We start from the raw sequence: 18,878 nt of genomic DNA on the forward strand, positions 1-18,878 counted from the left end.
TCATTAGGTTATATACATTAGATTATTAAAAGTGTAATTCGGCAATTTCTCTCAAAAAAAAAAAATCCTGTCGTCACCAACTCGTTCACAATATTGGCTGTTCCAACTCCAGAGAGAATAAGGTCAATTCTGTGGGCGGCAAAGCATTTTCAGGTTGGCCGCACTCAGCACCACATTGCTCTCCTGAGACTCTTGGGGAAGCTCACCGCAGCATCAACAGTAGTACAACTGGGACTGTTGTGGCTCAGACCATTCCAACAATGGCTCATTCAAAAACGTACGAGACAAATGCACAAAAATCAAGAGTCACACATCATTGCATGCAAGCCTTAACACCTTGGTCAAAGGAGTTTTTCCTCAGAGGAGTACCACTGGGACCTCCACCTGCACGGTGGGAGGTCAAACGGATGGCTGCATGTTTGGCAACATCCTGGGCAGCGTTTAGAGGAGTGTTGCTTTCTGAAATTTGTGCTGCAATAACTTGGGGTTCAGCCTGCACATTTTCACATTTCTGCAGATTGAATGTGACTCCCTTGCCAGTGGTGTGCGCTGCAGTGCTTTCTGCTTGCACAAATGTTTTGCAAAGGGGCTCCATGTGACTGCATAAGCATTCATCTTCCACTAGTGCTTTCAGCACTGCATCTGGCAGTCTGGAGCGAAAGGAAATAGAAGCCTGGTTACGAACATAACTGTGGTTCTATGACTAAGTGGAAGACCGCCAGAGTCTCTGTTCACTCGGCATCTAGAGATCGAGTTGACGTGTTGTTATAGCTGAAGACACATCATGAGTATTGAGAAGCACTCCCAATTGAAAAGCACTCCCAATGGTCTTGTAGACTAAAGGGGTATGCGGACATTGCGCCAATTTGTAAGTCCACAAGAGCACATGAAGTGTGCCATTTGGGACAGGGCCTTTAGCTTCAACTTTAGTTAACTGCACCTGAAACAACTAATCAAGGTCTTCAGGATTGTTGGACTAAATCATTTCAGAATATGTATTTGATGTCAGCATCTTGTTTATCATTTGTTCCACCAAGGATTCCTTATAAGACACAAAATAAACCAAGAATCCCCTGAAGAATTGTTAAAAAAGGCTACCTTATTGAAATGTGCAACCTGAAAGACAGTTTCAAAAGAAAAACATATGCATGTTGAGCTTATGTACATATGACATACATACGTTTAGGTGCCATGCGCCTTATTCAGCATCAACACGATTTTTATTGGAGAAAAGAGTAGAAATTTCTTGTACACATGAGTTTATTACAGAACATTACTTTTGACTTATCATATAAAGGGATATAGTGGATCCTTCATACCAAGATATGCTCTTTTTTAACACTAAACTTCATGATACTGAAACTCCTCGTTTTTTGTTCTAAGCCCTGAGACTGAAACCTCCAAGACATTAAAAAGCCAAGCTTTGGCCAATGAGAGAAACATTCTGCACATTAATCCATTTGCTAAAGTTGTGAGATGCAGGTTTGCATCCAAGCACTAAGCTGAAGCACAGAAACACTGCCTGCACATAAGGAGGTCAGAGAGCAGCATTTTAGCCATCAATTTTCAGATCTTTGGCCACCAGCATCGCTGTGACAGGGTGCAGTGCTCCACGGTGCTCCTTAAAAGTCTTCACTGCCTCGTCGCTGTACTTGGAGAAGTTGTAAACTTCCCTAAAAAAGAGAGAAAGAGAGAGAGAAGGAGGTCAGAAAGTGCACACTAAGACTTTGAAATGGTCTTGAAGAGCTCTGGACCATTAAAAACAGAAGTTTGTTGGGTCAAAGTCAATAAAATGTTTGGTTGCTCACGGCAGCAAGGAAATTACAAAACTCTCTGTAACATCCTGTTCATTTTTTTTCCTTTTGCTCCATTTTCAACAAGTGGCCCCATTAAATGTTGTTGCTGTTATTGGTCCAATCATAGATTGCTCAGAACAAGTTAATGAGTTTACTTAAAGAGCGGGCGAGTGAATTTCATTCTGCCCTGTTCGGTAGCCATCTTCAGCGCCAGGGGAACGGCTTCCTCCCAATGTGCCCTCACACAGACACGCAACCACCTGCATAAACAAACAATTTAACATGAAACACTGAAAAACTGTACATAATAATCAGATAATTCAAAGAAACAGGTCGGCTGCTTACCTGAAGCGAACCTCTGCATTTTTAACACTGTTCAGCTGGTAGACCTCCTGCATCTTCTTCACATGGGACAGAGGAAGGGGCTCCTGATACAGGCAATACATGGAGGAAACAGACAGACGCATTTCAAAAAATTCTGCTTTCTGTTCCTCTATGTCTTTTGATCTGAAGTGCTGAATGTGTTTGATTTGGTGCAGCATTATATAAGTCTGCATTAACATACTGGGACATTATAGACTAAATTAGATCTTTAAAATGTAATTAAAAAACTTAATGAAAATTATATATATATATATATATATATATATATATATATATATATATATATATATATATATATATATATATATATATATATATATATATATATATATAAATATAATGCACGGGGTATGAGTTTCGTCTCGGTGCTCTTTGGAAAAGAATCTGGGTGTTGTAGTGAGTTACAGGAATATGTTTGAGCAGTTTCAGTGCTCTTTAGATTCATAAAGATAATGGATAAGCTTGGACAGATATTGCAGACAGACACAGACATATTTGCTAATAGTTAGTATCTGGCGGTCATGCGTTACATAACTTCGTGTTAACTGCAGTACAAGGTGACTAGAGGACCGGAGTTATATTTTTAAGCAAATCTGTGAAAAGTGAACATAATTTGATACATGGGCTAATTTCTGTATAATAAAAAAATGCTGAAATAAAAATTACGATGAATAGAAATAAAAAAAAGATAATTTATTAAATTTATAATTAAAAATAGTTAAGTAAATAATTTAAAAAATCTATTAAAATTAAACAATTATATATATATATATATATATATATATATATATATATATATATATATATATATATATATATATATACACAGTACAGTCCAAAAGTTTGGAACCACTAAGATTTTTAATGTTTTTAAAAGAAGTTTCGTCTGCTCACCAAGGCTACATTTATTAAATTAAAAATACAGTAAAAAACAGTAATATTGTGAAATATTATTACAATTTAAAATAACTGTGTACTATTTAAATATATTTGACAAAGTAATTTATTCGTGTGATGCAAAGCTGAATTTTCAGCATCGTTACTCCAGTCTTCAGTGTCACATGATCCTTCAGAAATCATTCTAATATGCTGATTTGCTGCTCAATAAACATTTATGATTATTTTCAATGTTGAAAACAGTTGTGTACTTTTTTTTTTCAGGATTCCTTGATGAATAGAAAGTTCAAAAGAACAGCATTTATCTGAAATACAAAGCTTCTGTAGCATTATACACTACCGTTCAAAAGTTTGGGGTCAGTAAGAATTTTTATTTTTATTTTTTTGAAAAGAAATTAAAGAAATGAATACTTTTATTCAGCAAGGATGCATTAAATCAATCAAAAGTGGCAGTAAAGACATTTATAATGTTACAAAAGATTAGATTTCAGATAAACACTGTTCTTTTGAACTTTCTATTCATCAAATAATCCTGAAAAAAAAATATTGTACACAAATATTTTGTACAACTGTACACAATAAATGTTTCTTGAGCAGCAGATCAGCATATTAGAATGATTTCTGAAGGATCATGTGACACTGAAGACTGGAGTAATGATGCTGAAAATTCAGCTTTGCATCACAGGAATAAATTACTTTGTGAAATATATTCAAATAGAAAACAGTTATTTTAAATTGTAATAATATTTCACAATATTACTGTTTTTACTGTATGTTTAATTAAATAAATGTAGCCTTGGTGAGCAGATTTTAAACATTAAAAATCTTAGTGGTTCCAAACTTTTGGACTGTACTGTATATATATGTATATATATATATATATATATATATATATATATATATATATATATATATATATATATATATATATATATATATATATATATATATATATATATATATATATATATATATATATATATATATATATAATGCACGGGGTATGAGTTTCGTCTCGGTGCTCTTTGGGTGCAAGGGATAGTTCAACTCGTAAAATTAAGAATGGTCCAAGGCGCTTGAATCTTATAGAGAAGTTGTTTAAAATGTTTTATTTTATCATGGCTAAATATTATAACAGGTGACAAGTGCACAGTCTGCACACCTACACTTTGCGGCTGATTTTGCCTTCATCAGGATGTGAGTAACAAACACCTCTCACCCTGACAGAGGCAAAATCAGCCGCAACAAGTAGGTGTGCAGACTGCACTTGTTACCCGTTTTAATATTTATCTATTGCTATGCAGTCTATAAATATATAAACAGACACATTTCAAAACCTACTTCTGCTTTTTGTTCCTCTATGTCTAATATGATATGAAGTGCTGAATGTGTTTGATTTGGCACAGCATTACTCAAGTCTGCATCAACAGATTGGGGAATTACAGACTAAATTAGATCTTTGAAACGTAATTAAATAATTAAAAATAAATATTTTATATTTTATATATTTAAATATATAAAAATAAATTAAAAATGTGAAATGTGAACTGTTGTTGCTTGTGCAAAAGTCACCAAGTGCTATTGCTATGCAGTGTATATATATATATATATATATATATATATATATATATATATATATATATATATATATATATATATATACACACACACGTTTACATAAAAAAATGCGAACAAACTCACAAACCCAAGACAAAACAGGCCAAACAAGATATTGTGGTCCCGAGATATGATCAGGTACCTACACCAATGGGATTTTTCACCCGTTTTAACTTATTTAGTACCTCTTGGAGCAACAAAGCCATAAACTCAATGAGCTGAGGAGAGTTTAATTGTTTCACATCTGCCTCAGTGAAACTCGTAAGATCCCCTTCTTTTGCCTAAAAATGCATAAACATACAGAGAAAGAGGAAGAGAGGGGTTAGTCTTAAACTCTGTAATTTAGAAAAAGCTTGAAAACTGTGAAAGGCTTGTAGTTTAAAGGTAAGGTAGGCAATGTTTTTCATAAACACTTTTTGTTATACTGGTTGAAACTCTCTTCACATCCTGATAATCAATAATAGAAGTGGTCAATATATATATAAAGTACCTGCGGAAGTCTCAGGACCATAAACGCAATGACAGGATGTCCTACCTGCCGGTCAACATGTATTTCCATACCCCCAAAACAACGAGCTTATGCTGCGTTTACGCCAGAACTACTGTAATTACACAATGGCAACCCATGACGTTCTACTCGGAGCTGTTCATGTCCTCAGAATTATGTGTTTTATTGGAAACACCATCAACACCAAAATTACTGAAAACACACTGAAGGGAGGGTGATTCTCATACTTTCAAAGCTAGCTTGCTATTGCTAACCTCTCTGAAGTTGCCTACCCTACCTTTAACTGGAGAAAGACTCACCTTCACCCATTTCTGGCACAGAGCAGTGCAGGCATCGGCCATAGTGGTGTCATACCTGTGCACAAAAGAGGCCAAGTTCAATTCAAATCGCACACACAAACATGTCAGGTTTGCATGTTTTCCATATTCTAATAGACAATGATTCAAACTGATTTCTGGCATTGCTATCCATGTGGGGATATTTTGTCCCAACAACATAGGGAATAGCTGAACGACACACACACACACACGTGTGCTCCAGTGCTCACTGTGGTTTGACGGGAGGCATTCCTGGAGTGTGCATCCATGCATTCCAGTCCACTTTATTCAAGATGTCCACCTGACAAAGAGACAGATAGATACATTTACACAGTACATGGAGCACAAAACAATTTACTGTATTGATAGTACATTATATTTGATTTTCACAGGATATTAGTTTGATTTCATCATGAATGGTTCCAAATGATGAGATCAAATCATTTTTTTTACAAAAATGATGCATGTATATGTATATTCAAGTACATAATGTATTAGTTCTCACCTTGTCTTTGAAGTAAGTGAACAGATAGTTCTTCCATTCCTCTGTGGTTACACTGCCATAGGCAAACAGCTGAATGTAGGACTTTACGAATCCCATGAAGACCTCTATAATAATATTATTTTTAATATTATTATTTTATTATAATATTATTTTTTTATTACTGGTTGTGTATAATGAACCTTTATAATAATTTAATAAAGATTACAATAAAATGTGAAGGATTTCAATTCTGCAGCAGAATTACAAAAACAGCAATGTTTTGAAAGCCGCAGTGTTAACTCTCGGCACATTAAACTGGAAGAGGAGAAAGTATTTTGTGTGTGTACCTGGACCTCCCAACAGTTCCTCCAGATGATAAAGCAGAGCGAATCCTTTCTCATAAGGCACAGAGGAGAAGGCTTCATCCGTGTCCACTTCATGCAGATTTGGGACCAGGTTTGTGAGGACATTAGTCGCCCCAAACTGTTTCACCTTCAAAACGATACAACAGTGACTTACTTTACCAGTAAATTGCAACAGGAAGTTGCCAGACAGACTTTTTTTTTCTTTTTCACACATTTTGTTCATCAGCCATAATTTCCTGTGAGGGTCAGATAACAGCAGATCTAATATTTCTGTGGGATGTCTATCTGCATATGCCGAGAACATTTTTTCTGTATGTGTGACTTACAGACTCTTGAAGTTCTTTCCATCCTCCGATGCCTTTGAACTGCCTGAGCTGTTCACTCTCCATACACCTGGCAATCATTCTCTCAATATACACCGTATGACCCTCGTTCAACCTGCAGAGAGTTACAGATTAAAGGGTCATATGTTATAGAAAACAAGATCTAGCCATTTTGAAATAAATTAAATTGTCCAATCATTACAACCAAAAGAACATCATGGGAGGTGGAGCCTTGTGTGCCTATTTTGCATATTCTAATCTGCATATTCAGTGAAAGCTCAATGTGTTGGACTGACCAGAAATGCTCCCAGGTCTTATTGGTCACCAGGTTCCCAGTCCAACTGTGGGAAATCTCATGAGCGATGACCTGCAGCAAAACCATAAGCACAGAGGATATTCAGACAAGTAGTTTCGAACAAATCCTCATTAAAATGGTTTTAATCACTTTTTGTAAATGCACACAACTGACTTACGCCAGCGAGGGACCTGTCTCCAGCCTGAAAAAGAGCACAAGAATACAACTGATGTCACAAAAAAAACTTTTATAACATTATAAAATGTTTTTACTGTCATTTTTCATTGTAATTGCTGAATAATTATTAAAAATATCTTACTGGCACAAACTTTTGAACAATGGTTTATACAATATTTATTTTTTTATACGAACGTTTTTTTTTTACAAGATGTAATATAAGTCTAAGGTGTCCCCTGAATGTGTCTGTGAAGTTTCAGCTCAAAATACTCCATAGATTTTTTTTAATTAACTGCCTATTTTGGGGCATAATTAGAAATGCACCGATTCAGGCTGCGGCCCCTTTAATTGCTCGTGCTCTCCGCCCCCTCCCGAGCTCTCGACTCTATCATTGCATAAACAAAGTTCACACAGCTAATATAACCTTCAAAATGGATCTTTACAAAGTGTTTGTCATGCATGCGGCATGCATGCTTCGGATCATGTGAATATAGTATTTATTTTGATGTTTACATTTGATTCTGAATGAATTTGAGGCTGTGCTCCGTGGCTAACGGCTAATGCTACACTGTTGGAGAGATTTATAAAGAATGAACTTGTGTTTATGAATTATACAGAGTGCAAGTGTTTAATAATGAAAATAACGACGGCTCGTCTCAGTAAGAAACGATGGTAACTTTAACCACATTTAACAGCACATTACCAACACGCTAACGAAACATTTAGAAAGACAATTCACAAATATCACTAAAAATATCATGTTATCATGAATCATGTCAGTTATTATCGCTCCATCTGCCATTTTTCGCTATTGTCCTTGCTTGCTTACCTAGTCTGATGATTCAGCTGTGCACATCCAGACGTTAATACTGGCTGCCCTTGTGTAATGCCTTGAACATAGGTTGGCATATGCAAATATTGGGGGCGTACATATTAATGAGCCCGACTGTTACGTAACAGTCGGTGTTATGTTAAGATTCGCCTGTTTTTCGGAGGTATTTTAAACAAATGAGATTTACATAAGAAGGAGGAAACAATGGAGTTTGAGACTCACTGTATGTCATTTCCATGTACTGAACTCTTGTTATTTCACTATGCCAAGGTAAATTCAATTTTTAATTCTAGGGCACCTTTAATACATTTCTCTCTGTTTTATAAACTTCTTGTGCAGACAAAGTAGAAGTGGACACCATGCAGCATCCTTATAGACTGTGGATGACAACCTGTGACATTCAGTTTGTGAATGTGGCATTGCATGTCTGTGTGAATGCATCTATCTACAGAAGTCTAGAGAGGTATAAGTGCATACAGTATGAAGGGGAATGATACAGACCAGTACAGTGGGGGTGACAAATGTGAGGCAGGGATTCTCCATGCCCCCATACGGAAAAGATGGAGGCAGCACCAGGACATCATACTGGCCCCACACATACGGTCCTGCTAGACTCTCAGCCGTCTTCAACATGGTCTCAGTCTAATGAAGCAAAAGAGTAAAGAGTGTTATCTTCATTGTGTGTTAGCCACATCACATAGCAAAAAATAATAAGCCGGAAATGAATGTGGTCATGTAAACACAGGTGCAGTGAGTGATTTCTGAGAAATATGAAATTAACCCAGACCCCCCCCCCCCCCCTTAATTTCTCCACCCCCAAAATGCATGAACATGCAATGCAAGAGTGGATGACTCTTCATCACAGCTGAAGCGAAGCAAAATAATGCTTCATGAAAAATAAAGTGACAAGAAAGAACAAAAAAAGTGAACATACAGTACACAAGAGTATACTAGCAAGAGTTTGTTGTTAGTCGCCAGCAGCTCCTACAACAACAGCATAATTTGGTTCTGTGAAACAACAAAACCAATGTTACTCACATATGGAGCAGAAACAACACAACCTCTGCATCCATTTCCAGGCCTTCCCTCTCAGGTCTCTCTAGCGCTGGAAAGCTTTCCTAATATTAACGTGGGTCCTAAAGCTCTTGCTTGATCATAACCCTTCTTTTTCCAATGATATTCCTCTGATCTTTTCTCTTTTGTAATGTCTCTCAGCCATTTCTCTTTCTACAGTCTTTCTTCAAACCTCCATCTCTCCTCCCCCATAATGAGTGGATACGCCCCCTACTGCTGACTGGCTACAAGTGTGTTGTGGTGCTCGGTCTCATCCACTTTCAAAGTTTCTCAGAAATTGCTTACTGCACCTTTAACCCATTTTGTTTATTGGAGTAAATTCATAAATGGCTTAAAAGGATTAGTTCACCCAAAGATTAAAATTCTGTCACTAATTACTCACCCTCATGTCGTTCCAAACCCGTAAGACCTTCGTTCATCTTCGGAACACAAATTAAGATATTTAGGCATCTGACTCGTCCATGGAAATTATGAAGTCTTTAGTACCTTTCTGGACCTTGAAAGTGGTGGTTAAATTGCTGTCTACGGAGGAGTCAGAGAGCTCTCGGATTTCATCAAAAATATCTTAATTTGTGTTCCGAAAATGAATGAAAGTCTTACAGGTGTGGAACGACATGAGGGTGAGTAATTTTTTTGAGTGAACTAACCCTTTAAGCATAGACTGATCAACACCACGAGATTACCTCGATTTCAGCCAGCATGTAAACACATTAACCTGCATTCTGTCAGCTTATTGAAGTGCGCATGTGATATGTAACAGGAAGACGGCCTTACTGCGGATTTAGGTGCAACCAGATAGCATCTCAAACTCTGAATCCCAAAAAATGTTAGTATGAGCAGCCAAAGTAGAAGTGGTTCAGTCAAAATACTGCTTATTTAACCTCACATCTCACACAACAAATAGTGTACTCACTCTCAGATACACAAATAATTAGATTTACCAGGTTATACATTTAATAAAGTCCTGTGAACGCAGTTTTACCTGCCTTTCTGTGTCATTGGTTTGCATGTAAACCAGAAAAATGAGTTATCAGCATATTGGTATGCATGTAAACATGCTCAACGTGTTTATCACAATCTCCCTATGTGCTGAAAACTCAGTCTAGCACATGGGTGTCCAAACTCGGTCCTGGAGGGCCAGTGTCCTGGAGAGTTTAGCTCCAACTTGCCTCAATGCACCTGTCTGGAAGTTTCTAGTATGCCTAGCAAGACCTTGATTAGCTGTTCAGGTGTGTTTAATTGGGGTTGGAGCACTCCAGGAGCAGGATTGGACACCTCTGGTCTAGCACATCAAAACCGAATCTTCATCTCACCTCTGAAAACTCAAACGTTGCCTCTTCCACATACTCCTTCTCAGACCAAACTCTGGACCGGGGACCGATTTCCCTGAAAGCCACAAGCAATGATTATTTACACCTGATATGGAAGGCATGCACATAAAATGTAAAAACAGAGAAGTTATGAATATGAGAAAATAATGTGTGATTTCTGTAAGCCACAGGCTGGTGTGATGTTCTTCTCACTTCTCAAAAATGAAACATTCATTTGCCACATTGCAAATGGCCATATTCAAGTCATCTTATAATGTAGATCAAGGTTTACTACACCAAATTCCACCCTTTTATGGCCCTTAAAATTGTACCTTGCTGTACCTTTAATACATCTTTATGTAAATGGCCTCTTATGATTGGCTAACCTCTTTGGATGTGAAATAAGTAACAATAGTCACAACTAAATGCTGAGCACTGAATATGTAAACGTGGTGGTCATATGCAAATAGAAGCATGGTTGTGACATCAGGAAGAGCAAAAGGAAAAGGATCACCTGCTTTCCAAAGCGCCAACCACAAGGGCAATGAGGTAAGATGGCATAGGGACCTGCAAGAAAGAAAAACTGATATATATTTTGTGACGTACTTTCATTTGGAAACCAACTCTCCATTGAAGAAAAGGAAGAGACACTGACCGGCTGTCTGAAGCGATAGATGACTCGGCTGCTGTCGCTCGGATCCGGTTCCTGACCATCACGCAATGCACTCATCAAAGCCACCAGCTCTTTGGGGACAGACACCTGAGGCACAGTACAATATACCCAGTGTTACCGGCAGAACAACTGTGGATTTTAATTAGTATGATTTTCCTTTCAGTTTAGCACTTAGTACTTTGAGCTATTCGTGTATGTTACCTGGGCATAGTAAGTGTGCTTCACTGATGGAGTGTCCTGACAAGGCACCATGGTCCTACAGTGAGTGGCCTGATTTGAATAGAAACAGAGTACATAAAAATGGAAAACAAGCAAACAATGGTTTAAAACTGAAAATTTGTGATTGCGGTGAATGTTTCTGGAATAGAACCCCAAATAAGGGGAAATCCCATGTAGTTTACTTATAAACTGACAACCAAAACCATAAAATATCATATGAAAAGTCTGGAATGTTTTAGGACTAAAATTTAATTAAAACAATGATATTTTAGTATCACTGAGCTACTATTATAATATTTAGATTTTATGTTTATATTTTCCATTTTCAAAGTTTTAGTGATATTAATGTGCGTAGTTTTTATTCATTTTTGTTTCAGTTTTAGTTTTATGTTTTTATTTTATTACAAGTAACAATTATTTTTGATGGTTTTAGTTTTAGTTTTTCAAAACTAATCAAACAGCAGTGATAAGTTTAAAACATTATCATTATCTACCAATGATAGTGTCAGATGGATTGTGAAATGAAGTAGCTCTTGATATACTGATAAGCTGGGGAAGAAGAAGCACGCTTTGTGGTTTGTATGGCAAGACTGCACAAATGATAATATTTCAAGGAAACAGACTACTTGCACTGAGCTTTGAGACACACTTATGTTTTGAAATAGAACTTATTTCAACTAGTTGACCAAACGCCAATCACCCGACCAAAGCGGATCTGAGAAAGCAGCAGCTGGTAAACATACATACATACTATATATGATTATTTCACCACAGGTTGAAAAAAAACTAGTGACCACTATGCAGAAGCAGTAGAAGTTTTAACATTAAGTGACATGGCATCTGATGCACAGAAGCCAATGGCACATGTTTTGCTTAGTGCTTAGTGACACATCCGGTGACACATCCATCTTCACTGGCATGTGTCAGTGCATATAGGCATGTGTCACTTAAAGCTTGTGGCAGTGGATAGTGGCATGTACCACTGACACCGTCGTGAAACATGTCGCTGAACGTTGTGACTGTAAACCTTTATTTTTGCATGGTGCTGCATGCATGCCGATAAGTGTCAGTGTGGCTTTAATATTTAAATTCCTTCCAAAAAGAGTAAAAAAAAAATAAAAAAAAATGGAAAATGGAAAATCTTGAAAATTTTTGAAAATTTTGAATATTTTTGAAAATCATGTTACTTATCCAAAATAGATTACATTTTATATAACTTAAATCTTCTTTATTTATACAAGTACAAAAAAGTGCTCAGTGCATTTTAATTAGTTAGTTACATTTGCTTATACCGACACCTACCAAAGTGTGTGCAGCACCATGCAAAAATAAAGGTTTACATTAACGGATGTGACTGGTAATGCATTATTTGCAGTGACTCATGATAGATTTGTCTTTCCTAGAATTAGCAGTTTGCCACTTGCGTGATAAACTACATAGCACTGGTTTTACAAAACATGCATCTATTATGCCCCTTTTCACAAGATGTAATATAAGTCTCTGCTGTCCCCAGAATGTGTCTGCAAAGTTTCAGCTCAAAATACCCCACAGATCATTAATATAGCTTGTCAAATTTTCCACTATTTGGGTGTGAGCAAAAACACGCCGTTTTTGTGTGTGTCCCTTTAAATGAAAATGAGCTGCTGCTCCCGGCCCACTTTCCAAAAGAGGGTGGAGCTTTAACAGCTCGCGCTTCGGTTGCTCAACAACAACAAAGCTAGAGAATCTCACGCAGCCAAAATGAGGATTGTCAGTAACGGTGTTCAGCCTTACATTGTTCAACTGGAGATTATAGCACTTAAACAAGGAAAAAGTCAGATTTTTATGATACGTTTATTTATTTGTATTAAATATTTTAATCACTATTATACTATTATACTATACTATTATATTTCATTATCAATCATTTCACTGTATGTAATTTACATGTTTATGCCAAAATTATTAATTAATATTACAGGTGACTAGAGCTCTCATTCTCCTCTATACTGTGTGCATTATTGTTTAAGATTAATTAAATATTTAACTGTTGTAATACTAAATATTTAATACATTTATTTAAGGCACGTACCGTGCATTCATTCATTCTACTATTTTAAAGCAGAACTAAGTAACTTTTTTTACCTTCATAAATAGTTTTCTAAGTCCTTACGATGGTTAATTGACTTGTAGTGGTGTGTTTGAGGCGAGCACTAACCCCCTCTGGCACGTCTACGCCAGAATACAGCACTTGCAACTTGAGCTGCACCGACCCGAAACAATCTCGCCTCATGTTCACGTTCACGGGAGAGTGACAAAATGCTTTACGGTAATTCAAAAACAATGTATATATTATGACTTTATTAGACAATTTCGAAAATTACCCACCTCCATCGAGTGTACTTTATTTGCAAATTACCCACCTCCTCTTTCTTGTACTATATTTGCAAAACTACTGCGCCGGTGAGCGTTGTAGTCGTTGTAGTCCAGAGCTGCGCTTGAAGTATTTACGACAGTGTGATTCGCTGAAGGAAACTGTAGGGGGAGCTTCGCAAATCTTACTTAGTTCTGCTTTAAAAGACTGGAATAAGAGTGCCAACGTGTGCAGCAATCCTTTTTATCGGTCAAACTCAACAGGTTTGAAATATGATCAGTAAGAGCAAAACACTGTTAAATGAGAATACGAGCACTAGACTGCTGCAGGTTAATGGGAAATATATTTCATTATTATTCAGAATGCACAGCTGGAAAGAAAATATGTTTATAGGAAAATTTTAGCAGGCTCAAGTTAATTCATGTTGACGCAGAAAACAGGATTCATTGTTGTAATCAAATGACAGCCACAAAATAATAATATGCGTTCAGAGTAACTGTCTGAACACGCTGAAACTCCCGAGTATGCGGAAGTAGTTGTGTGGTTCAGGTGCTACATGCACATCTTCACACACACATGCAGGGTTTTTGTGGAAAGATGAGAGAGGGCAAGGAGGTACCTGGCACTGGCTGAAAATGTATGGATGTTTCTTCCCAGCAGTCTGTTTGGGGGTCAGCCACTGCAGAGCTCTGGCACTAGGAGACGTCTCATATTCAATCTCCACAATCACGTGCTGCCCACTAAAACACACAGATAATTGCAATACAACTTAAAATGAAGATGAAAAACTTTGTGCTGAAATTAATAGGGCTGTCAAAGTTAATATGATAACATTTAAGAATATTTATATACATTTAAAGCCATTAAAAACACTAACTGACTGCAGGAAAATTGCTGCAGGCTAATTGCAAATATATATATATATATAAAACTGACATTTAAACTGAATGCACAATTAATTCTTGCATTTTTTTTGTAGTAATATAATTTAATTTACTTAAAAATTAAATAATTCAATATTTCTTTCCTTTAAGGAAAATAGATTTTGTCATATTTAGCTCACAACTTTGTTCACAAAGTATAGCATGCATTTGTATGCATGTTTAAAGCAGCATATATGTTGGCAGTGAATCACATATCAGAAACAACTTAAATGTTTGAGAAAGAAAAAAACAAACAAACAGGAATCTCTTAGTACAGAACAAGTTTGTGGCTTTACCGGGACAGTTCAAAAGGCAGGGTGATCTCCAAAGGGGATCCTTTAAATTTATGCTTAGTCCCCAATGCAAATTGTGCAGCCTGGCCATTTGCAGAAACCTTAAAGATCTTCAGGTCATTTGAGTCCAGAGTCTAGAAAGAAAGAGAGGGAGAGAGAACACAGGATATATGCCTTTATCCGTTAGAAAAATATGACATTTAATGAAATAATGACACAAACTGTCCATTTACTGTCTGCTAACACAACACCTGAATATTATACCTGTATATTATGTTTCTGTAAACTATATGCTTTCAACAAACAGGCATGCTTTAAGGCATTTGATAGCAGATAGTATATTGTGCATGTCTCATCTTGAAAATCATTTATGTCATATTTGTTTGAACTGCACACCAGTGAAACTCAAAGCAGTTAAGCAAGTTTATATTTATCTCAAATCTTCTGACAAGTTGCACCAGGTAAAAAGTCGATCAGTGTGATCTGACAGCTCCTGAAATCAAAGTTCAGGTCAGGTGCAGTAAACCAGGTACACAGTCCGTGACTAATACAACTCATTATCGATGATGATGAGATATATTTGACATAATTGGCAATATATGACAAATCAAAGCAGCATATGCGCATGCATTTACAGAAGATGATGGTTGAATGAACGTATCAAATACATAAAACAAGAAACTTTGAATGCAAGTTATCAGGTTACGTTACGGATATCATCATTATTGTATCAAGTTCAGGTAAATATGTAACCTAGTCCTGATCCACAGCTGAAACTACTGTTACTGCATGACAGGCAGTTTTAACGACTAACATCTATTTTTAAATGACTGGTATCACTAAATCAGTAGCAACTAGCATCTTTTTCGGTTAGACTAGTAAAAATCTATTATATAATCCACTTAATCAGAATGAATCAAAGCATCAAATCGTGAAAGCATACAGCACACTGAATCTTCCTCATGCAGATGTGTGTCTGTGACCTGTAGTGATTAAGTCAAGCAAACACAATGACAGATTTGATGGATAAAATGAAAACTGTACCAGAGAAGAGAATTTATCCTCCAGAACTTCCACAGTCAGGGCGACTTTGCCTTTGAGCACATGCCTGTCAAAGTCAACATGGTAAGTGAGATTTAAGTGCTTGGTAGAGCACTTGGAGATGGAAGAGAACGAGCTGGGGTCTGACACTGGAGTCATGGTTGAGACAGAGAACAGTCAGCTCGCGCTGCGAAAGGATTTTAACCCACACACAGTCACGTGACACCGGCGGGCTAAGCGGCATTATTGGAGTTGTAGTTTTATATCCTTCTCTGCAAGAACGATGAATTACTGTCCTCTAGCGGCTGAGGGTGTTTGTACAACAAAAAACATTGATGTCTGTCGTCAGCAGGGCCGGAACCGGTGTAATGTATACTTATGGTGGATCATTTAAAAAGATTTTTAAAAGAATGGTGAATCTGAAAAAGAAAAAAGAAAATCTTTTAATAAAGAAAATTATATTTTCTAGATCATAATGCCGTTCTATATAATAATAATAATAATTATTATTATTATTATCTCAACATTTAGGGCACAATATGTAGGCTACAATGCTGTTTTATCATATTAGATGCATTTGTGTGTTGAAAGTTGTTATAATGCTACTCTGAGCGTTTGCTCGGTGGCTACTATAAGACACTTGACATTTGACTTGACATTTGATATTCAACAGTATTCTTGACATTTATTCAACAGTGCTTTGATCTGCCTGCATTGACACTATTCTTTAAGAGCTGCTGTGCAGCAAAAATTATGTACCAGTTATCAATGTAAAGCTGCTTTGACACAATCTGCATTGTAAAAAGCGCTATATAAATAAAGGTGACTTGACTTGACACTTGTTGCACACTTCAACTAGATCGATATTAGTCGGTAAAACATGGTAGGCCTACTTGCGGTAAATCAAGAAAACAAGATTTAAACAATAAGACTTACTGTGTTGAGCTATATAACATGATTCGTTTTCAAACAGTTGTTCCCTTGTCTAATAAAACACATAATATATTAAAGCGTCTTTGGTGTTTCCATGCTTTTTACAAAATAAAAACAAAGGTAACGCGGGTATGATGTCATGTCCTCATTAAAATTGCTTATTTCTGTGGATTTAAATATTCTTGGAAGCATTTGGGATAATGTAAGTACACAAGTAAAAATAGGCTAACGTTATTCTAGTGGTTGTTTGGATATTTTAAAGGTGGTAAAGAGGATGTTTTGTTTTATACATTTTTGCAATATTACTTGAAACTGTGTTTAGTAAGTGATAAAAGACTATTTATTAGGTGCACTGAAAGGAATATTATTAATATACATCATCTGTGCACGAGGTAGGGCCTTAAAAACATCAGCCAATCGTTTACGCGATCATCGCGTAAACGATTGGCCCTCAGGCTTGTCAATCACTGCCATTGTGAGAGACGTGCGCGGATTGGCCCTCTGGCTTGTCAATCACTGCCATGACGTTCCTTGTGAGAGACGCGCGGCTGCGCGCTCTAGTAACTTTCCACACTACATGCGCCGCATGCAATGTTTTTGTCAGGAGACAGGAGTAACAACTGCAGATTATGAGGTGAGTCCGACATAATGAATCCACTAAGTGTGTGCGCGGCTTAACGATTGTAAGGCCGATTATGAATGTAAATTGATACTTATGACTGATCGCGCTCAAACGCGTCCAGTCAGAGCCAGTTGCGTTCAGTCTGTGATTACAGTCGGTGTTCAAATTCCATGTGAAAGTATATAAATCTGCTTCAGGAGCAGGAAACTATCGCTGTATGTTGAGCACAGTCAGAATGTTTTAGCAAGTCGTAAAATGTGTATCATTTCAAACGCTCATTTCAAAAACTCAGTCGACGAAAACATCCTCTATACCACCTTTAATGCAAAAATCTTACATATTGTGCCTTTAATTTTAACTCAAAGATTTTTTTTTTTTTTTTTTATGAAAATAGAACAATTTACAAACAGAGCATAAGACAGTGCAATGCAAAGTGTGACATTAATTAGTAACAGGAGATCTGAAAATAAAATCATAATATTTTAAGCATGTTAATGACTTTTTAACAATTTCAGAGAAGATATAAAACAATCAAATTCCACTAAAAATACCTTAAACATTGGGGATGAATTTAAGCATTTTTGTTTATGTATATAAAATTTTGCCAGCAATATGAGTAAATTAACAATGCATTCAAGACCTTTGTTAACATTGTTTTCCACAATAATATCCTTTAAAGAAAAACAGTATTTATCCTTTACTAGATTAAAAATAAATTCTGCCATTTCCTTCCAAAAATGTTGGGTAATTTTACAATCAAAAAATAAATGTGTTAACACTTCTTTCTCATGCAGCCAAAAATCATCAATATCAGAGTATCTTGAAATTATTTATTTAATAGGGTAGATGGTATGCACAATTTTAAAATGTATTTCTTTAGTTTTGTTATTGATACATTATTAAAAGGGGGTTAACCAGCAGCCTTCCAATTAATATGATCAATAATAGAGTTCCAAAAGAATTTTCCTCTTTTTATTTTGTTTTTGGAAAATGGTATAAATATGTTTGTTCTTGCATTTTTTAATCAATCAGTTCAATACCATTTAAAATTAATTTTGGTTTTGTCAATATTGTAGAGTTATAATGAATATGACTTTTAACAAGATGAACAAGAATAAGAGGAATAATTTTAACTCAAAGATCGGCTGCCGTCAGTTTTTGTAATGACGTGTACATGCGCTTGTTGTAATGTCTTCATCCTCCACTAGATGGCAGATAATGAACAGATATTTTAAAAACAGGGTACTTGCTAAGATCATAATTGATTTCATATGCCCCTTAAATTGTGTGAACATCTCAAGTGGACAGATTTAGGCCTATTGACTAATATCAGCACTCAACTAAATTAAAGATACAGCATCAGATGAATGGTGCTAAAGACAGAATTTAAAGAAGAGGTTAAACGACTCTGTGTGTGTGCGTGTGCGTGTGCGTGTGTGTGC

General features: G+C 36.3%; 1 protein-coding gene across 1 annotated transcript; it reads right to left on the bottom strand.

Moving 5' to 3' along the window:
* Positions 1–1,181: 1,181 nt before the first annotated feature.
* On the bottom strand, positions 1,182–16,092 carry lta4h (leukotriene A4 hydrolase). Its single transcript, XM_048156073.1, has 19 exons — positions 15,885–16,092; positions 14,844–14,974; positions 14,244–14,364; positions 11,254–11,322; positions 11,035–11,139; positions 10,894–10,946; positions 10,383–10,455; positions 8,497–8,637; positions 7,165–7,188; positions 6,988–7,058; positions 6,695–6,806; positions 6,351–6,495; positions 6,025–6,128; positions 5,750–5,820; positions 5,502–5,556; positions 4,880–4,975; positions 2,142–2,224; positions 1,952–2,056; positions 1,182–1,673 (listed from the first exon to the last, which is right to left on the bottom strand). The coding sequence occupies exons 1-19, from the start codon at positions 16,038–16,040 to the stop codon at positions 1,553–1,555; spliced, it is 1,836 nt and encodes a 611-aa protein (XP_048012030.1). The 5' UTR covers positions 16,041–16,092; the 3' UTR covers positions 1,182–1,552.
* Between the last annotated feature and the right edge of the window lie 2,786 nt (positions 16,093–18,878).

The sequence above is a fragment of the Megalobrama amblycephala genome, linkage group LG14, assembly GCF_018812025.1.
Source record: "Megalobrama amblycephala isolate DHTTF-2021 linkage group LG14, ASM1881202v1, whole genome shotgun sequence".
NCBI lineage: Eukaryota > Metazoa > Chordata > Actinopteri > Cypriniformes > Xenocyprididae > Megalobrama > Megalobrama amblycephala.

Bases quoted from the DNA above. Each gene is read 5' to 3' on its own strand.
- lta4h (XM_048156073.1), bottom strand. From the start codon at position 16,040: ATGACTCCAGTGTCAGACCCCAGCTCGTTCTCTTCCATCTCCAAGTGC. The intron at 7,189-8,496 runs GTCTGTATCATT...GCTCTTTTTCAG, and splicing joins TTGTCACCCCCACTGTACTG to GCTGGAGACAGGTCCCTCGC. The intron at 5,821-6,024 runs GTGAGAACTAAT...TCTCTTTGTCAG, and splicing joins TCACTTACTTCAAAGACAAG to GTGGACATCTTGAATAAAGT.